General features: G+C 36.7%; 1 protein-coding gene across 8 annotated transcripts in view; it reads left to right on the top strand.

Moving 5' to 3' along the window:
• The window catches only part of LOC121861785 (eukaryotic translation initiation factor 4E type 2-like), a 56,649-nt gene extending 35,537 nt beyond the window's left edge, over positions 1–21,112 (top strand). For 2 of the 8 annotated variants that reach the window (XM_042359691.1, XM_042359696.1), the window contains one exon: positions 116–5,109. In XM_042359691.1, coding sequence (XP_042215625.1) covers positions 116–185 — 70 coding nt within the window. In that variant the 3' untranslated portion in view covers positions 186–5,109. The other 6 variants (XR_006088093.1, XR_006088092.1, XM_042359692.1 and 3 more) reach the window with 6 other exon arrangements.
• The last annotated feature ends 1,941 nt before the right edge of the window (positions 21,113–23,053 follow it).

Genomic DNA, 23,053 nt, shown 5'->3' with positions numbered 1-23,053 from the left:
TGCACTGATAAACATTATAAACCTTAATTACTCACAATTGTATGATTTTTGTGTTTTTTTTTGGATGTTTTGCACTTCCTCACCCATGTGGCTTCTTGTACTGACCCTCCTGTAGGCACACCCACTCCGCGTCCAGCCTTCTGCGAAAACCTGGCCCTCCCATGAGGCATGACCTCCTGCACTGATGTCTCTATCCTCCAGCCCCCCCTCTTGGGAGTGAGGAGATTTGGGGGGAGGGGGGGGAAGAGGTCGAGACAACCATCATACTCTGTGCATCTGTGTGAGTGAGAATATATCTGTGCCAAGTTGCAATTGTGGTCATGTACTGTACATAGGTGATGTATGCTCTAAGTTAAGAATACCCCCAAATAGATTTGCTGCCCAGCAAAATTAATTTGGAATGTCTGAACTGTGTTTCATTCAGAAATTTGTTTGGTTTTTGTTTTTATCATTATTCTAAAGGGTCACAAAATTTCCAAAGAAAAGTCTTCCTTTCTTTTGTTCCCACTTTCCATTATAGAATTTACATCAACCAGGTGAAACAATTTGGTTTCCCTCGTAGCAACAAGAAAATCATTGAATGAAGCACTATTGTAATAATGGTATTCTTTGAGGAAAGTAAGTGATATAGCTGGTGTAGTAAAAGTTCCATAACTTGCCAAGTCCTTTTCCTGTATACACACTACTTCTTGAGTGCAAACAACAATATGTACCATCATACCCACTGTATCTCACCTCCTGTAGAGCAGCTTCTCTTTAACTTGACTCATTCCACCTTCCTCTACTGTACTTACTGGTACAGTTTCTCATTTACAGTACATTTTTCTACACAGATTTGTCACTCAATTTATTTTGTAGTTAAACTCTTCATTTCTGTTATATTCTCAGTCTGTATTCCCATGTTCTTATTCTGACTACCATGTCTCAAGTACATTATGGTATTACAGTATTCTGTTTATTGATAATCTCGTCCAACCTTTACCTATATCAGTTACTACTTATGTTTGGAACTCCTTTATTGAGTCCTCCATTGTTTTTACATCATCTGCATATATTGTTTCCAACTTTTTAATATGTTCTAAACTTTTCATAACCTGTCTTGCCATTTGGGTGTTTATAGGACGAAGAGAATTTATGATTACAATAGTAAGTGAATTATCAGTAGAAGGGATTATGGTATAGGTATAGGGTAAGTTTAGAATTTGTACATACATGTAGAGCCATTTAGTAAAGTTTTAATATAAGGAAGCTGAGAAGTAATATTAGAAGGCAGAGGGTGCAAGCATTCTTCACCAGCAGGGCACGCAGGGGACTGAATCAGGCACAATACCCAACTTTTTAAAATAACATCCAACTTATCCAGAGCTTAAATCTTTGTTATACAAAATGTAAAAATCAAAACTAAAAATCTGATAAGAATGGTCCAAAATATATGATAAAATTATATAAAATAAAGGTGAGGAAATTGAAATATAGTACAGTACAGTTAATTAATATATATGGGTACATTTTGATGTAAAACGTGAGGTTTTGGGATGTAAGTAAAAAGTTTATAAGGGCAGTGTGATGTATAGTAAAAAAATAACACCATAATTCGAAATACTAGGGGCTCTAGTCCTTGTGAAATATGAGGTTTTACGAAGTATGAGGACACAACCCAAAAAACAGTACTTTTTTGTTAACTGACCCTATTAAAATTTAAGCTTTTCTAAGTAAAGTACCAGATTTAGGAATATCAGACATAATGGTTCAAAACACAGGGCAGTGATGGATAAATAAGTGGTAAAAGCTTGTGCGGTAGACCCTAGATGTGCACACCGTGACTGACGAATGTGAAATGACCGTGACCGACACTTGTTTAGACTGAGGCGGGTGGTCGCATCCCATGGCCACGTGGTGACGTGTCATATACAGTATAATTTGTAAATGTCACTCATAATCAGAAATTTTACCAAATAGTACTGTCACAAAATTTTATAAATATTGTATATACTTGTACTGTACTGTACAGTATATACTGTAGTGTATCGTAATATTTTTAAAATTTACCAATATTAAAAAAAATTTAATATACAGTATATTTCGTAACAGCAGACCATTACAAATTATGAGTGATTTCGTATTTGGAGGGTACGAATTACATGTTAGGTTTTTTATTTTTTATTTTATTTTTTCTACTGTACTGAGGAAAGAAAGGCAAGCTGTGGTAAAACATCAATACAATACCTGGTAAATTCTTATGAAAACCGTATTACTAAGAGTGCCATAGCTTATTTGGAACTATTTAGCTCCCAAATTAAGAGATGCACATTAAAACCCAAAACCAGATGTGGTTGACAGGAGCCATTGGCTGTGTTGGGCAGCCGCTCACATCATCACTGCCAGAAACTAAGCTAACTCAACTTGATGTTATCCAGCAAATTGTAAAAAAATATCATAAAGTTTGTTAGCTTCTATTTTTTGAAAGTTAGATATATTGGGCATGGCATAATATTGTACTGTATTACTAACACTTAATATTTAAATGTTAAACTGGATGGGTGATACAAGGGAGTGTGAGGAGGAGTATTATCACTGAGGGAACTGGAGGTCTTGCAAGAGAAAGAATATAGGGACCAATAGTGTCATGTACTCACCTAAGTTTATAGTGTTCCCCCCAAAATTATATCATCTTTGTCAGTACTTCCTGTCCAGTTATGTAAACCACTTTGTTATTATTTCGTTATCCTTACATACTGTGTGTTGTTATTCTAATAAACACTTCAAAGTCTTGCTGCTAACTTTTTCTTGCATTTATTTGGAATTTCATTATCATAATCAATATTTGTTTTTTGCTTTTCCAGCCATATGTGTAGCAATTAGTAAATAATGATTTTGTGAGTTTTGACTGAATGCTTACCATTTGAAATGAAACATAGAAGTGAAATACTGTATTTACTTTATATCCCTCTTCAGGTATCTCAAATTGTTTTATTTGTTTGATGCTGTACTGTACTATGGTTTATAGCATTTGCTGTATACTGTACATAATTTTTACCTAATTCACTAATCATTAATTTGGTTCTTTACCTTAGCTTATTTTGCCCTTTTGTTTGGTAATATCTTTTACACTTTTTTATAAAATACTGTACAGTGCAAAGTCCCAAATCAGGAAACCCACAAACTGGCATTTTCCAAAAAAAGTCAATTAAAAAAAGTAAGAAAAATAATTAAAACAAATCCCACAGTTAATTATGAGGAAGACTCGGCAGTATTCAGTCATGTTAAATGAAGTTGCTTGTATTTAATATACAGTATATGTTAAAGAAGCCAGCTTTTTGTAGTTTCAATAATGTTTAGAGGTGGCAGGAATCTAGTTAATAAATCACATAAATTTGGGTGGAATGTTTTGAGACAAAGTATCTCAGTCATGCTGCTACTGTAAGCTTAATATTATTATTAGTTTGGGGTTACATTCTTAATGCTTATGTTTCAGGAAACCATTTTTCATATACACTATAAACTGTACTGTACTTAAACCACAAAGGTGTCTTTTGGGATTTTGTCCTGTATTTCCTGATCATTTAAACCCTCACCCTTTCTTTTCTTTTAAATCTCCAGTTTAGGCCTTATTTGAAAAAGTGCTTACCTTATGGCCTAATATTGTTTATGGTACAGTTAAGATATGTCTTATTTAGCTTTTGAGGTTTTTAAGGCTATGAATGTTATACATACAGTAAAAGACATCAGTACTGGGAATCTTTCATGAAAACATCAAGTCACTGATTTTGTCACATGAGTTCTTTGGTAATTAATTTTATCTTATTTTAAGGGTAGAGGACTCATCTAGCCTGCACAACAGTTAGTAGTAGGGGATCTTGATGACATATACTGTATAAAGCAAGATTATAAAGGTGTGACTCGGTGCAGTAGGCTGGTTGTGTGTAGCACGGAAGATGACAATAAAGAGAGACTTCATTTTCATTATAACTTCCTACTTCTTCAGTAGTGCTTATTGGGGCAAAATTCATATTTATTACAACATGATACACCTTCTTTGCCTTTGCTTCTTTCTCCTCCTCCTCCTTCAATGGTGCTTTTTAGGGCAAATTTCATTTTTATTACATGATACACCTTCTTTGCCTCTGCCTACTCCTCCTCCTCCTCCCTGAGTGGTGCTCCTTGTTATACATATACAGACTCTCACAAATGTATGGATGATTGCACAAGAGCCCACTAAATATTTCACTGAGAGGTGCTCAAGGCCAGCAGTGCAGGAAATTCATATCCATGGAGTCTGTTGATGCCAGTAATTTGGGCTTGGAAAACTTTTGCTTTAGTGTGCTGAATTAACCTGTTATTTTATTAACCCAAGAATGTGTTTTTATACTTGAGTTTAGACCAACTATGATATGTGCTCATTTTGTCTTGTCACCCAACATTTTGCATAGGCTTACTCTTTCTTACTAAGGGCAGGTAACCTTACTTCTTCATTAAATTACAGTAAAAGTAATCTTAAGATATTTTGGAGTTAAATATAAGTTATTATTGGTGATATGTTCTTTTAACTTAAATCTATTAGAATGGATTGTACAATGTAGGTGTGTATTGTACCATTAGTCAAGAAGAAGGATATGGTCTTCAAATTTAATTAATTTTGCCAGCTTTAAGTCATTTGACAACATACAGTACAGTGCAGGAAGTTAAATTTAATTCTTGTTTTTTTATCATTATGCGAGTCCCAGCCTAAAGGAAATTTGAGGCAAATAAAAGTTAAAGTTGATTGCCAAGTCATGAATTTTTAAGTCTAGTTTACTGTATGTAAATTTCATTAAGGGATATTTGTCATGGCCATTATTTGTTTTATTTAAAGATAGTATTGAATAAAGATTTGCCCAGTCTCAAGATTTTAACCAGGAACTTAAATTGATTTTTATTTGTCACAGGCAGTGTACTTCACAGCCCTCTAATGCAAACTAATTGATGTGAAGGTCGTTAAGGTATGAGAAAAATCCAGAGTAGAGGGACGTATGCGAGGCTGTTGTGACTTCTTACAGAAATGTTGATGTAACGTGTTGGCTTGAGTTGTAAACTGGGTATACAGTGCATTATATAAATATTTTAACTTCCCTACCTTTTTTTATTCAGTGCCCTCATACTGAGGTACTTGAGAACCCTGTGGTAAATTAATTTGCTTAGCACATCGTTTTAAGAAACACTTTTATTGCATCTACTCGGAATGGCTTTGGATGAAAGATTTTATGTTTTAGAATATTTATTCTGGAAAATTTGCTATTGGAATTTGAACTTACCAGTACTTCCATCCCTAATTTACTCTCAAAATTTTGTTTTCAGAAAATATGTTCACTGCAACAAAATTTGGTGAGGATTATCTTATCTCCCTTATTGCTATCATTATAATGATAGAAAGTCAAGCTCAAAGTTGATATTCCTGTATATTAAGTTATATATACTTGATTTAGTACAATTACCTTTCATGATATTCGAGACAAAGAATCACTTGATAGAGTGACAGGTTTAGCATTCAAGTTGTCTCTGCAGATTTTTCATATCAACTTCCTCGTAACCAGAAAAAGTATGACATTTGCTGTGTGCTTTCATTAGTATGACTGCTGTAGTCTCTTCAAAGTTATGTCTGTGTGAATATTGTACATTAAGCAGGAGTTATGTCCCTTGGAGAATGAAAAAATGTGTTCAACTTACATCAGGAAGATGTACTGTTGTTCAACTGCTCTTGTGTAGTTTGTCTCTGTGAAAGTAATAGATCTTTTGTTGTCATCAGTGATATAAATATCATTAATACTGTATTGTTAAAATACTTTTATCACTGAACTTACAGATTCAATGTCTTGTGTTAAACCTCAAGTTAAGTTATAATGGATTCTCTTTTTTACTTTATAGTGAACAGGTCCTGGTCTTCCATGGAACTTCAAATGTGGGAGTTGAAGGATAAAAACAAGAATTTCCTTTTCCCAGTAATTCCCTTTCTGTGGGTACATTCAGCAACAGAAGTTCATCCTGAACAAACCTGCTTGAAATGAGGCAAGTGATCTGGTATCACTGTACGTATGGGAAAGTGTTGACAGATTTGCTTTACAGTCCTCGCCATTGCATTATGCGCGGGATCGTGCCGGATATAAACAAGATGAAATATTAATAAAAAATTAATCTGAGAAGTTAACAAACTTCAGTAGTCTATAGGCCTCCCTTTTTTCCTGCAGGCGTGAAGGAACTGACTCGGCCAAGTTGTGGATTATTTGTCAGTCTAAATTATTCCACTCCTCACGAATGGCTGCCTCCAGCTTGGGGACGGTATTTGTGTGCTTGCCTTGCAGACGAAGCTTGATAATGCTCCACTTTCTATCGGGTTAAGGTCGGGCAAATTGCTTGGCCAATCACTTATGAAGTCTACCTGACAGTTAACAAGTCATTGTATTACAGATTTTGCTGTGTGACATGGGATACCATCCTACATAAACACATCAGCGTGGCATTTTTCAAAAGACCCGGGCAAATAATCACAAAGCGGCTCCAAGTAGTTAAATTGGTTCATCATCACATTCCTAGGTAGCACAACAAGATCACCAGTTCCAAAGTACGAGAAGCACCCCACACCATTAGTGACTCAGGATGCTTAACTGTGCTGAAAGTGAACTTGGGGTCAAACGAATCACATTAAAATAACGACTTCCAGTAAAAGAAAATGTTGCCTCGTCACTCCACAGCACATGCTGCCACTTGGTCGTATCCCACTGAGCGTTAGCCTTGGCAAAGGCGACCCTAGTCTGCCTTCGGACAAGGGCGTGGAGTGGTTTCTTGCGTGCGCGGTGGCTGCAAAACTGCAGGTCGTCATCGATGTGGCGGTGAACGGTCCTTACAGAAACCTCATCTAGAAGTACAGGGTTTTTTCTTTCAATTCCCGTGCTGGCGTGGATTAGCATTAAGTTGCCTCCTAAGAACAGTCAACGTGCGTTGGGAAGTTTTTCGAGCCTTCCCTGGCTGTCCGCTATGCACTGGTATTGTCAACCCGCCGTCATCTCGAAATTGTTTAATCCAAATCTGAACTGAACGTTCACTCACACCAACAATTCTTGGTATTTACTCCTTTACAGGTTTCTTGCCTTTATGCAGACTAATAATTGATGCTATCTACTCTTTTGTTAAATCTTTCATCATGCCCATTGTGGTAAAAAAAAGCAAAGAAACAACAGGCGTTGTGGCAATAAACAGGGGCACTGTTGGGGGGAGGGGGGGGTAAACCTATAAATCTTCGTAAACAAAATTTACTCGGGCAACTGATGAACGTTTTGATTGCTGGCTGACATATCCTCGAGTCTCCCTCCGCTGCCAGACTTGCAATGCCTGCCTCAGCTCCAGCTGGCCGGTGTGGAGGGGTGTGAGACACTTCAGTAAAGATCACTTCCCATCGGCCACCTCGCGCATAATGCAATGGCAAGGAGTGTATATGGCTATACCGGTACTCATTTAAGATTCATGATTAGAGATTGCATAAGAATACAGTGAACCCTCACTTTACGCGGTTAATTCAACCCACGGCGGCCCGCGTAAAGTGAACAACATAACATATGGGATTAATTGAAATAGAGACCGGGCCGACCCCCAAACTCCACTTTTTCAGACACAATACCTACATTGTAGTAAAATTAACTTCTTAATTCGATGATGGTATGCACACACAATAAATAATTAAGAGAAATATCAATAATATTAGGTTTTTTTAACACTTACATTTGTAGAAAAGATGGCTGGGCACACCGGGATGGGGGGTTGGTTCGGAGGCAGAGGGCAGATTATTGGCCCTCGCCTGTATCACTTGTATCAGTTGTATCACTATCCACCACAGAGGCTTGCAGGGCCTCTTTGTCAAACCCCTCAAAGTCCATATAAGTCCAATCCTCACTATAATTATCACTATCACTGACTTGGGCCGGCTGTGGTGGGTGGCGGGTGAAGAACTCGGTAATGTTTTGATGACTGGGCGACCTTGTGCGCACCCTGCTCGCGCAGCTCTCTGCGTAAAGGGGTACACGCACCGCGGAATGTGAGCATTCCGGTTTTGGCAGGGTACCGCGTAAACGTGGAAACGCGGAATGTGGGACCGCGTAAAGCGAGGGTTGACTGTACATTTCTTGTATATAATTTAGTTACTGTATTACCAATATGTAAAATATGGAAAAATACGTGTAATGTTATTGAGAAATACAGTACGTATATGACATAACTTTATAATGAATGTGTCATTAAGCAAGAAAAGTAACTCGTTGGCATCAGCAATACTTTTAATCATACGTCTTGTTCTACAGTTATGAATCACCCTGCAGCATTATCGTATATTTCTCAATACAGTACGCCCTGACAATTCGCGGATTTTTTATTTGCGGACCTCGATTATTCGAAGATGACACCCTGTATGTACCCAAGAATGTCTAAGGGTAGTTTTTAAGTTGCTGGCATTTTTTGTGGCCGGGACAGGGAGCCATTCATTATAAAGACAGGAATTTCTTTTACCTGTATTGTAATAATAATGATAATTATTAATGGTTTATTGAAAAAGTTCTGCAGCCCGAAGGCTGAAAATATACAGTGGACAAAAATGACTTATTACATCAAAAGACATAGGGTAGGTGGGTTGTTTAACAAAAGATTTCATTACTGAAAGGATATGAATTGAACATACAAATGAATATAGTTTACAGTTGATGGCCTGGGCGTGGGCTGGTCGTTGAGACACCAGGTGGTGTGGTGTTCACGTGATGTAGTAACTCGTCCTCGGGTGTTGACATGAAGGATCTCTCGTGGTCATGAAGACATGGGTGGTGTGGTGTTCACGTGGTGTAGTAACTCGTCCTAGGGTGTTGATATGAAGGACCTCACGTGGTCATGGGGACACTGTGTGTGTGTGTGTGTGTGTGTAGGCACACATACAAATAAATAACAATGGGAAAATCCTTTCACAAATAATCAGAAACAAGACAACAAAATTTAGAAAATATGTGAATCTACCTTCAAGTCAACTCTGTGATTTGTTATTAAAGCACTGTATAACAAAGCATGGAGTTGACTTCAGGGTAGACTCATATTTTTTCTAAATTTGTCTTGTTTCTGATAATTTATGAGAGGATTTTCCCATTCCTATTTACTTGCATGTGTTTTGTGTGTGTGTGTGTGTGTCAACACACACACTCACACACACACACACACTTATATACGATACAAGTTAAGAAATAATTTTCACTTATATTCGATACAGGTTAAGAAATAATTGTCTTAAGGGCGCACAATATACATTTCTTTGTACACGAGCAAAAATGTAACCCCCCGTCAGCAAATGTTCTTCGCAGATTTGGCTATTCGCGGCCATTTTGAGAACCTCGCCCCCACGAATTTTAAGGGCATGCTGTAACATTATTTTCCCAGAATTTACATATTGATACTAATTACATTATATACAATAAATGTATTCATAGGTAATCTTAAATCATAAATAACTAGCTATTTAAAGCATATGTTAACTGTTCCCCCCTACAGTGTTACCAGATAACCTGCCGCCTCATGTCATGCAGGTTGGTTCGGGGCAAACTTCTGTTGCTGACTGTACATTCACAGGAGTAGCTGTAGCTATCGTTGTCAAACATCTTTTAGTTTATATCTTAATTTCACAGGCCCACTTTTATGTTTACAGTGTCCATTCATTCCTTTCATCACATTACCTCAACTGCTAAGACTCTCTTCACTATTTCCCTGTTAAATCTTGTCACTTATCTCTGAAGCTAAACAGGGAAAATGGTGGTGGGGGAATCTTGAGAATATTACTGTACAGGTATAGTTATTATAATATGTAATGGATTTTTCCCTTTTGCTGCACATGCAATAATGTGAAATCTAACCTTTTAATGGCAAAAAAGAAAACGTTTTATTTATTATTTGGTTTTCTCCTTTCACATAGTAATACAGGTATACGTCTTCAATATTCTGTGTAGGTTTTCCACTTCCAATTTTATAGAAAAGGCAATAGACTCTTTCTCTTTGACAAATAAACCAATAATACATCTTTTGCTACTGTGTAACATTGATTTTGAATTCAGAAAAACTTAATAATTTAGAAGCAAATTGAGTGTATTGCAGTACATTATCCCTGAACTGTTATCTTCATGTTTCTAGCAGTAGCTAGAGGGCACTGGGCTAAGGGGGGCATACTCCCCCCCCCATGCAGGTACTGTATGTTCTGGAAAATGTAGAAAACACTTAAAAACAATTCTAATCCTACAAACTGATCATGCATGATGTAAACAGTAAGGAAATGCAATGTATTTCTTACTGGTTGACATCTTAGAGGTTAGGAAGTGTTGAGAATGTGTGTGAGACAGTGGGGTGAGGTTGGCAGTATGTGGCACACAACACTTTTGTAGATAGAATGAGGTACAGGATATTGTTTTATTATGTTATTACTATTTACAGTACTGTATATACAGTAGTAATAACTTAATAAAAAAGGTGTCCTGTACCTCATTCTGCCTACAAAAGTGTTGTGTGCCTCGTACTGCCAACATCACCCCACTGCCTCACGCATGCGTCTCTTCCTAGCCTCTGTGATGCAAACCTATAGTGAGTACATGTTTCTCTTTACTGTGTGTCATGCATGACCATTTTGTAAGAATGTTTTTGTTTTGTTTTTTCTTGAATACACATGCATGGGGAGGTTGGGGGGTGTACAGTACTGTAGCCTGGTGCTGGGGGGTTAAGGATGGGGAAAGAGCACTCAAATGACAATGCACATATTACTGTTGATAATAAAATTTAGCCGTGTACAAGCTGACTGGGTTTGCTTGACACTGAATGGATGATTTTGGAATGCATGAATTACCAAATTAAGAATAATTATCAATACAGTCAGTCCCCGACTACAACAGGACCGACGACCAGGTCGTAAGTCGAAAATGCAAAAATAATACATAGAAAATCTAAAATGGGTGTCTCTTTTTCTTCTCAGCACCAGAAGAACTCTCACTTTTACGCTTGCCAGCCATTTTAAAGGGAATTGCAAACGAAAATTTTATCAGTACACAGGGCGATCACTAACGTCGGGATTCGAAAATATGTAATTTGAAAAAAAATTTGTACGACAGGCGGTCGTATGTCTGGGTGGTCATTAGACGAGTAGGTCATAAGTCGAGGAGTACCGTACCTTCTTTTTTTATATCATACTTTCCGAACATAGACTAATTACACCATCCTTAAAGACATTTAATAGCTGTAAACTCATCATTATTCATCATCTATGGAATTGAACTGTATTTCTGAGCAGAAATCCTGAGAAGGAAAAACAAAAGAAGCTTTCTGAAATGACAGAGATAAATTAGTATCTGCACGAAATCATCTCGAACCCCAGTAAGTGATATCTCCGTTAGCTGGAACAATTGGTGCAGAGCACTTCTGGGAATGAGAGATTTCCGGGTAACAAGACGACTCTCTCAAAGCCTGAAAAAATCCCTCCTCCCCGGAATTTTCCAGGTAACAGAAAAATGTTCTCAGAAGTTTCAGAAAATGCACCTGATTTTCATCTCTCAACCCCAGAAAAATACTCCTTTACCCCCAGAATTTTCGGGTACTGGGAAAATTTTCTTGGAATTTTCCCGAAAATGTGCCCCTCGAAAATTTTTTGCAAAGCGAGATTTTTCTGGAAAATTACGGTTAGAACGATTTTCCAAAAAAATTTCAATTCCGGCTATTGGAGAGTTCCGGTTAAGAGGCATTCCAGTTAACGGAGATATTACTACTAGAGTTTATTTCATCGAACACCATAAAACTACAAATTGATAGTAACTTTTGCTGGTTTTCAAAAGAAGAGCTAGGGATCATGCTTCTGTACACGAGGTACTGTACATTAAAAAATTTGCACTTTGGGTCCCTATACTGTACAGTATTACCTAAATTTGGAAAAAGTAAAGAAACAGACAAACTTGTGTTTTGTGTTGTCTGTTAATGGTGTTTAAAGGTTTTCACTCGGTCACACCATGGCGTTCACAACACTGAGCACCACGAAGTAACCGAGTGAAAACCGTTAAACGCCATTGATGGGTCACATGATAAATCATGTGATGCCTGATAACTCTCAAGATCATGTCACATTTTACTGTAACATTAGGCTACATTTGTGCAAAATATTTGGTTCCTAACTGATATAGTTTTTAGCGCATGGGAATTATTTAGGGTTCTCGAATAAAAAAAATCGCCTTGTACTTTCAGTACAGTAAGACCCCTATAAGTCAGACTTCTCTAAGCTAGAAACCCCCATAAGACAGATGAGCTCTGGCTTAGGGGGGGTTGTATGGGGCAGTAGTTAAGAGTCGGTTCCCCCAGTGCTTCCCAAGTGTATCATTATGGCTTCTAAAGCAACTACAGTACTGTACTGTATATGGGTATTAGCAATTGTTATTGCTGCTTCTAGCAATTGATCACAAATCTACTCATTGTCAAGATCCCTACTACACTTGCACTTGGGAGGGGGGACACGTGGTGAGGCGCATAAAGTCGAAGGACGAGATTCCTCCATCACAAAAACTGAGAAGGGAGGCTTGCATTCATAAGAAAGCAAAAGATAAATGCCTACCTGGCAACATAATCTAGCCAGGCCAGCATGGAGATTCAAATGGTAACACAAAATAGTAATGTGTAATATGACGGGAACCAGAGCCCCATTAGTGTGCATCTTATGGCGGGAACCGAAACTTGGGTGTTAAAGTTATGGATCTGTTCCAGGAATTGTGTCATCAAGGCAGTACTTGCCATGGAGCAGATGTGTATTTTGATATAAGCTTCAGTACTGTACTACAAAGACCCTGTGGGCACAGAACAGTTCTGTGGGGCTGCTCATGAAAAATCATGCTAGATTACAGTGACACCCTCATGAGATCTTACAAGCTGTGGTAGCTTGTGGTTGTGGTACTAAAGTTTATAAAATGACCCGTATTAGTCAGCTGATCTCCAACTTTAATTGCATTTTCTTTGAGACTTTTCCCCGTGCCATTAGTGTCCAACTGCAATTGGTATCAAATGTGCCTGTAATTTTTCTTGGAATTATGAATTAAAAGTACTGTAGTACAGTCCCCCCAAAAAGTATTGTTAGCCATGGGGCCGATGTGATTTGAGGCTTTCCGAGCAGTGTTACTTGACCTATTTCTGAACGTTCGGTAATTCTACATCCACTACCTTTGAGCATGAATGAGTATACTGTATACATTTTCGAATGATACATACGAGCAAAATACACTTCAACATTTGGAATCATGGAATGGTAGCCTGAGTAGTAAGAAGTGAATAAGTTGTATATTAGATGTTCTTTACACTTTCAGTCTTTTTTTTTGTAATCCGTCTCTAAAATGGGATAACCTGAAGATTACCCCCTGGCTTATTTCTCCTCAAGATTAACCCAACCCAACCCAGCCCCCCAAGTAGTGGTAGGGTATTTTAATCATCAGGTGAAATAAGCTAGGGAAGATATTTTTCAGGTGATCCCTAAAATACATGCACAGTATCTCAAAAAAGTATCTGCTAGGATGAGTCCAATGACTTCAGAAATGCTACATGCAATTCGTGATGTCCCGGGAGGGTTGGTATGCGTGGCTCTGTGGCATACTGATCCTACTACATTTGTTAACCAAACATATTAATTATGCCAAAATAAATACACAATGCATTACTTATGTTAAACTATATACCAAAGTTAATGCATGTCCCAATATCTATCATCCGTGGTCTCAATGTTTCACACCGACTGTGGATGGATATGTTTTTGAGATACTGTACTGTACAGTATCTTGAAAATAGGTCACAGTGACCTTCAACAACCTTGATAATTAATTGGCTTTAAACTTCTTACTTGTAAATCTATCCTACAAATGTGAGACCACTTGGCCTTTGTAATATTTAATTAGTAATTGATTTTTTCTTAAAGTCAGGTCATGGTGAACCTACCCTTATAAGCTGGAATTTATTTTTTGTCTTTTAACAATTCTTCAGATAATATTGGACAAAATATGATACAGAACAAAAGAAACACCTGAGATTAACACTGTTGCCAACCTGGTGGAGGAGAACATATATGAGGGCCTCGGAAGCACAAGGCAGCAAGCACCACTGCAGGGGAAATGGAGTTATTGGTACCAACATATTCTCTAAGTTGAGTTCTGTCTGTAGAGCTTGGATTTGCAGCCTTGTGTTACTCTTACATGGTCGAAAATAGGACTGAAATACATTGGTTTGTGGTTGTGGAGTAACAAACGAAAAACTTTAGGGCCTTGTTTCTCACTTTTTAAAAAACAGTGCTTGCAGCCTTGTGAAATCATCACCATGACATGACTTTCACTCTTATTATACAGTAGTTGTGTTCAATTTGGTAGTTTTACACTTGTACCCAGACTTAAGCTTGATTAGTACAGTTTTTCAGCACTCATGCCATCTATTTGTTAGCTCCTGCTTATAATCAAAATGTCTTGTGAAGGATTCAACATACAGCCCCCCTTTCTTTTCACACTAAGGCTTCATCAGATTTACAGTACTGTACTTCCTGGATAAATGTGTAGATAAGTGTCTTATATCTACTTAATATTAGTTGCTGTGGGGGTATTTCACTGATTTACAGTGGTTGTTTACACTATTTATCCACCATAAACAAGAAAGGACCCTCTCTGTTCAATGATTAGGCCTATCTCTTCATATAACTTTCTGATACTGTACTTGTTCAGTACAGGCAGGTCCCGGGTTACAAACGAGTTCCGTTCCTGGGGATGTGCTTAGTCGAAAATGCACGCAAGTTGAAACACATGCTATATGCATACTGTACTTTAAAGAACAATGTTTAAAATCCCACTATATCATAACCTAAGTCTTGATGTACATCTAAAATCAATTAATTTAAGAGAAAAGAAATAGAAGGACAAACACAATAAATGAAAGTAAAAATTAAGTCATTGGGTAAATAAGATACCTGTAGGTACTGTAAATTTCAAGTTTAACCCTGTTCATATCGCCAGATGTTTGAAAGTCAGACACTCATAAACGGGAATGCCTGTATGTAAGAATGAAGCCTTAAGCTTAGTTTGTTATTAAAATTCAGTCAAGTTTTTATGTAATTATTGATGTAAATTACTGGTGTTCATTTAATTTTGAACATAGTGTTAGGAAGAACAGGAATACCAACTGGTTCATATAACTGGTGTACGTATCATTGTGCCACATGAAAATAGATGCAATTATGAATTATTGTGATTATAGGAAAATGTGGTTGAGTCATGTATTAAGAGGTTCTAAACTACAGAATTTGATACTGTAGTTGTTCAATAAATACAGACAGTATGGTATATATTTTTAAAGTATTGTTGCTATGTGAACTGAAAAATAATTTATTTTGTAATACTATATTTGTCTTCATTATTTTTAAATGCATCTTCACTAATCACTAACTACAGTACAGTACATGTGATATATGGTCATTATATAACTCAATACTGTTCATTTCATGATGTATGTGCTTGAAGCTTGTTTATGTTTGAAGCTGTAGCTTTCTCTAGTTTTTTGGTATGCCACTGTGACTGTTGCTTGTTTGCCAAGATAACATTCAAGCTCTTTATTCATTTAAAAAAATATATTAAAAGAAATTGTCAAGAAACTTAAGTATGAAAATGGGAGGGTTTTTTTTTTTTTTTTTTTACATGTGTTTTTGAGCTGTTTGAAAAAGTACTGGTTAATATGTTTCTATGTATTCATGTTGGTTAGTATAATGTACAGGCATACCCTGATAACCGACGCATATACGGACTGGGAAAAGTCGTTGGTAGTGAATCGATGGTTATCAAAGCAATTAATCCCATTAGAATACAAGTAGAACCAATTCAGGGGGTTAGGGACCAGCCACCCTCCAAAAACTCCCATCTAACCTTATATATCTTTGTCATCACACTGTAAAGCAAGAAAATAAAGCAAGCATAATAAGCTTTAAATAGGCAAAGTATAGCATAAATTGAGTGTTGAAGATGGTAGAAATAGTTTAGGTTGGCAAGTTCAAGTCTCTACCAATCTTTGCTGGTCCATTGCCACTATCATTAACCCTTATTACACGTTGTCACATCACATCAAGTTGCCCAGTATGAGAGGAACTATCACAAGGGCATTTAGGAATGATTGCATAACACATGAAGTCGAAAATAACGAAAAAACAAAGTCAGAGAAACATGGTAAGTGTAAATAAGAGCACATAGCCCTCTCGTGGCAACAGTTCACACCACATCACCGTCTGCCAAATTCAAAACAGCCCTGCTGCTCCTCTCCCGATCGATGGATCTTCGAGGTATCAACAAAACTTGCGGGGAGTTTCCTTTATATATGTAATCGTCGGTTATGCAAATCGGTAGTTATTAGGGGCGTTGGTTTTCGTGGTATACCTGTAGTTGTGTACTATTTATTACCAGTTAGGGTTTTTCTTGTTTGTAAACCAATTTTGTTTTTGAGTATGGTGTTGGAGTATTTTTGTCATTGGAGAACTGAACCCAGTTTTCCCATTTATTGTTATTCGAGTTATGGTATCGAGGAATACCTGTATATTAAATGGAGGTTGATGTGTTACGACTTCAAAGAATACATGAAAAACCATTGGAGTTTCAGGAAAAGTTATCTTAAAAATTGCACTTCCATAGTTAATGATTCATAAATGCTTGACAAATTAATATGTACAGGACATACCCTGATATCAGTTACTGTATAAGGGTTTCATAGACAATTCAGCAATTTTGGCCCTTACACCAGCCCTCTTGGCCTGGAAAGCGGGAGCATCAGTTGTTACACACCACACCCATCCATAGTGCCACCTTGACCACCGTCTCCACACTATTTACAAACTGAATATGCAGTACAGTACTACTTGTTTGTCGAGTGAAATATTGTTGTTTTTAATTTGAAGATTTACCCACCTTTCAAATCATATATTTTTGTTTAAAAGCTCATCTTGAGGGTTGGATTGTACTCCAGGCACCACAGCCAGCTGCAGTGCATTACACTCGTCCACCTGACAAATTCAAGTACCATCAACCACCACTATGTCCAAATTGTTTACAAGCTTTAATTATTTAGTTTTAGTAATACAGTAATTAAATTTTTTTATTGAATTACAATATTTACCTAACTAAAAGAAATATAAGTTGTTTTAAAACCTAAAACTGTGAAAGAAATTACAGTTCAGTATATACTAATGCACTGTACATGTTTTAAGGCACAGCACCAAAAGTTAAGCCCCATTTCCAAGATGCAATACTTGAGTTAACTTAAAATTTCATTAATGTATGATTGTACTTCATACCAAATTAAAAAAATTTGTGGATTACTTTATCTTATAAATGTAATGCTGTGAAACCTCATTAATCTGGATGAGTCGGGGGGAAAGGTGATCCGGATCCAAAATATCCAGATTATTGCAAATTTCAAAACACAATGGCCTACCACAGAAATAATTGACAAATTCAGAGATGTAATAAAAAAAAAAGAAACATGTAAAACACATAAACGAGATTTATTTAAAGTGCTTACTTTTAATTCCAAAGGCCTCCTGAAGGTCGTGTAGTGTGGGGGCAGTTGTTTTAACACGTATCATATACTACAGTAGATACTGTACTACTAAATAACTCATTTTGAGTCACTATCTCAAAGATCTGCACTTATAGTTCTTTATCAGACTATTCAGATTGTAAAATCTGTTAAGGTTCAGGTGGTGTAGTAATAGCACTGATATTTGACACACCTCTAAGACTTTAACCAAAAGTGGAAGGATCAGGAATTGACACAGTGCTTGACAGATTCAGAGACGCTTGCCATGTGATCCAGATTAACGAGGTTTCATTGTATAATGCTTGTACATGTACTGGTGAAGATGGAAGTTGACTATAATATTTAATCATCATTGAAAACATGATTGTTACTGGGACACCACATCTGTTTCCCCTTCTGTCCCTCAACAATTTCTTGTCTCCCTATAACTTAGCAACTGGTTAACATTTTGCAATGAATTTTTTATATCATCACCTATTGATGTGTTTCATACAAAATTCATGACCCCGTGCTCAAGGTACGTGTTCTCTGATATTTGCACATTCTGTGGGGCCCTTGTGGTCATGTCACGTTTATAGTTGCTCATGAATTTCTAGAACTAAAAATGTTAAATGTGCTTGCTTGCTTTTTTATTTAAAATTACCTAACAAAATGTTTGTGTTTGAGGAAGTTAATAAACACGAGAAGAACTTTTTATAATGCATTAGTTACAACTTTGGTAAAGACATTAAACAAAAGTGAAACTTTTGTTTTATTTTTAAATTAACTGTTAAATGGACTTTTTTGTGTTGGAGTGAAAATGTATTTTGCTATTAACCTTCTTCCACATAGGTAAATAATTAACATCAATTACTAGCTTAATGCCTTCTGCCAGACAGCTCATTTATGCACTCACTAATCTGGGGATCTCAGGCAGCTGGCAGCCCCCATCTAGCAACTGGAGGTTGATCTTGCAATCATGCATCTTTTCCTTTTACAAAATTATCTTCTTCAAAATGGATTGGAAGCAATGGTTACTCTCTAGAGGTAGAAGTGTTTATGAAAGCCATGTCTATCTAGCCAGTACAGTTACTCCTTTTGCACCACAATCATTGACTGCCGTCTTGATTCCAAAATTTATGCAACCTTTTGGGAAAAGTTCCTAATTGACTTAAATGAAAAGTAAATGTCTCTCTCTAGCTTTACCTTACTTCTGAAGAGCTCCTCTAGTTAATTGTGACTGGGTATGTTACATAGACACTAATGCTACATCAGATGTCTTGCTTGGAGCAAGCGATATCATTTCAGTGGATGTGGATTCCAGGTCTTTTGTCATATTGTTTCCCTAGGAATTTGTCCTTCATTGGACTCGTTAGGTAAAATTATCACTAATTATCTGTATCTCAGGAGATTTAAGAAATTGGATGCACTTTCCTGGGTCCAAAATCAATGGGCTTCAATTTGTCTGTTCTCTCCACTATACTAAATGCCAAATTTCTCAACTGAGACATTTCTTAGTATATGTACTACAATACTGTACCAAGTACAGTATATTACATCAGTGGGTCTTTTTTTAGGAAAGGGTAAAAAATTTTGCCCATCTTCCCATCACATTTTGGCTTGTCCAAAGAATGTTCATTGATTTTCTCTGACTTTCAGTCGGATACCAAAGTGAGTGTTGGTCTCTTTACTCTCTTCCTTATCTTTCATTGTCCTTGTATCTCATTAATGTACTGTAGATTAGTTGGTTCTGTTTTGTTCCTCTGCCCTAATTAGCATGATACTGACTTAAATGTTCTTGAAGGGTTTTATTTGACTGGTCTCTGAGTGAATGCATGTCAATCATCCTTGGGTTCTGGGTGCTGATGTCTCTTATTTTCCCTGAGGTTTGAGGATGAAACCAAAGGATTTTGAGATACAGCACAGAAGAGTTACAGGATCAGAATTCTTTCAGTAACCTCCTCTTCTTGCTATGTACAGTAGTTGAGTTAACTTCTCTGAAGTGCTCATCTTCTTAGTCCTTGGAGCCTTCATATTACATTTCACTCTTTTTAGTTGACGATGGAGAATTCATCCTGAAATCTCTCCTCTTGCAAAATCCATAGCCAATTGGTACACATCTTCCTCCTTCTTGGGGTTCTTGGGTAGTCAGTTGAAACTAAACCAAAATGGTGGATCTACCTTGAAATCAAGATGACAGTCCATGGCTATGGTATTATGAAGTGTCTACTTGATACAGATTTGACTAATTTGACTTCCTGCCTCTAGAGACAATCCTTTGCTTTGTATTCCCTGTTCCAGAGAGATAGTTGGAACAGAGGGATGAGCAATCAAAAAGAACAGTTCCTAGCTGTTAAATGTGGCAGTTTACTCTCCAGACCTCCAGAATAGCTTGTACATTAACAAAAGCCACTTAGCTTTTGGCACTACTAGAAAAGAGATTTCAGGATCAATCCTGCATTTTTCTCTGTTGTTGATGTTTCAGAGTTAGGTTATGTTGATGGAATTATAACTAATGTAGAAAAATTTTTTCTAGATGAAGTTTGTACTTTATCATGGCATTATATGTAGGACAAAACCATAAGATAATAGAGCAACACCAGTCTTATAATTTTAGCTATAGACGTGATATTTATACGATTACTAATACATTTCAGAGACCACTCAAGCTACCGAAACACGAGAGCTGACGGCTTCAATAATCGTGCTGAAGGTTTCTTAAGATAAAGGCTGCTGAAAACATCCTTAGTGACCACGTGGCAGTTGTCTTCAGCTTATGACAATATTAGATTCTACATGAATCATCTGTCCAGCTTAGCAGTGCAGTGTTAATGGACTTGTGTCTAGAACAGCAAAAAACAGTATCTTTACAGATACTGAAAGATAAATGCAGAATCTAAGTGGGAATTGTTTTTTCAGTCTTTTGAGATGTAATCTCAAGAGAACTACAGTACGTATATTGATCATTTGTTATGGTAGACGCTGGGAGGAGTGAAGAGCTATGTCGAAAACATTGGTGAAAGACTTCAGAAATTTTAGGGGATGAAGGTCATTGGCACCCGAGGTATGCACATTAGAGGAATAACCATTTTGGGCAGTTTGGGATACTGTATTTATTTATTTAATTTTACTATTAGAGGAACACAGTGGCACATCACTTATCAAAAAGGTTTGCAACATGATGCACCTGTAGATTCTATACCAAAGGCACATTTATGATACACCACATCAGTAGTGCAATCAAAAGTAAATTGAAAATATTTTTTTTATATAGTATATTTTTGGTCCAAATAGATCTCAAAACCTATATTTATTTTAATATAAAGGGGTTCTAAATAGATGTAACACAAATGTGGTATGAAAAGATTGTGTGTGTGTTTTAACAGGACTAGATAACCCACTCATTGGCTCTAGTGTTTCCACGCTAACCTGGCCCATAAGCCACGCCCCTTGTCTATAGCTACAAATAGCTGATTGGTTCATAGAAAATGTTAATGTAGCTGTCTATTTATTCAAACTAAATATGTTCACAATTGATAAGCAGACCTGTTATTCTCTAAAATAATGTTAAATATAACTGGACTATCAAAATGCAAATGATTTCAAGGCTGTTAAAATTTTTTAAATATTTATCATAAAAGGTCAAAGTCACAGATGAAATTTGCTTTTGAATGAAGTCTTTTCATATTTCTTTGTTTTGTACCAAACATAAAGCAAACAGAAACAAATGAGACCAAAAATATAACACAATATGTATGAACTGCAGTTTGTATGGCTGTATATACAGGTATCACAAATCATATACTGTATATAACTTGACTGCAAGTAGTGCCCGAGATAATATCACGGAGTTGATTAACAACTGCTGACTTACCCAGAGGTGGAAATAGAGCAGAAGAAAAAGTGAAAATAAAGGGGTCATCAACCAAGTGGATATAGCACTTGCCTCCTGTCCTAAGGGTTAATGATTCATACCCAGGGCATCTCCCCCCCCCCCTTCCCAATTCATCCAGTTAAAAATTAGTACCCCTAACTTTACAGTCTGGGAAGTGAAAGTAGTTAAGTGCTGGCCACACTACCTCCTTGTATACCAATGTTCAACTTTTGCAGCTCCTTGACCAACAACTGAGCCTGTGGCTCTTAAGTGCTCATTAAACAGGTTAAATGGTTGTGCTCAACTGTAAAAAATAAACAGGAAATTTGCATTAATACACTGTTAAAAAACCTACTGTAAATGAAATTGTAAATCATTGAACACCACACTACAATAATTAAAGGGGTCACTTAAAACCCTACTGTATGCCAACTAATGCCACTTGCTATTGAGCAAATGGATTATTGTTAAATCCTGTTAAAATACTGTACACAAACGGTTCTCATATACAGTAATATTAAAATCAAAATATAAATTTAAAACCATTATACAGGAATGAAACTGCATTACAGTATATTAATACCTGTACAGTATAGTCGGATTGATTTGGGCAAAAATAATAAACTAAATATAGTAATGTACAGTACAACAAAACCTCCCCAAAACTGGCACTTATTTAGAATATTGTATTATATATAAAACTAAAATGCAGTACCAGTCTGTAAAATCCAACCATTAACTTATATTCCAAGACTTCTCATCCTCCACACTTTGTCTCGTGTTTATACAGTACCGCCTTTTGGTGTTTTCTTGGTTTTATGCGTGACTATTTTCCCATTACATGGTGTCCTTATCGTGTCTTCCAAAAGACCAGCAACCAGGCACTATTTTATTGTTGCCTAACAATATAACATCTTTTACTCTAACATTCACAAAAGGTCAAATTATTAACCAACCCAAATGATTTCCATAGACTGATAATTGCTAGGTTCTCAGGGTGCTAGATTTAAGAGGTTTTACTGTCTGTTCAGTAACTTTTATTGTTTATGGTGATACTATGTATGTACAGCTCCCTGACTTACGACCTGCCTCAGTTGTACCAAAATTTGGTCAAATTATGTATTTTCGAGTCCCAAAGTCAGTACACAGACAAAATTTTCATTTGTAATTAACTTTAAAATGGCTGGCAAGCTTAAAAGTGAGTGTTTTGTGGTGCTGAGAAGAAAAAGAGACACCCATTTTAGATTTTCTATGTATTATTTAAGCATTTCCGACTGACGACCATTTCGACTTATGACCTGGATGTCGGTCCCTAACCCCGTAGTAAGTCGGGGGGGAGCTGTATAATCTACTGTGGGGGGCAGCATGTTGTAAATCTGTGATAACACTGTGATGTGGGTAGAAAATTTGATGAATTCTCCTCAAATTCTTTCAGTGTGTTTGAAATCTACGAAGGCTGTTGGTGCCTGAAGTATACACTTGAAGGAAGCGGTTTGAATTGTACAGGAATTTATGTTTTTATTTAATATTTTATTTTCAGTGTTATGGGGGAGTTATTAGAGGAACTGGTCTCGGAGAATTACA

This window comes from Homarus americanus, unplaced genomic scaffold (genome assembly GCF_018991925.1).
Source record: "Homarus americanus isolate GMGI-L3 unplaced genomic scaffold, GMGI_Hamer_2.0 scaffold8148, whole genome shotgun sequence".
Taxonomy (NCBI): domain Eukaryota; kingdom Metazoa; phylum Arthropoda; class Malacostraca; order Decapoda; family Nephropidae; genus Homarus; species Homarus americanus.
Note: the sequence above shows the minus strand (reverse complement) of the source record. Positions and strands in the feature narration are given on the sequence as shown.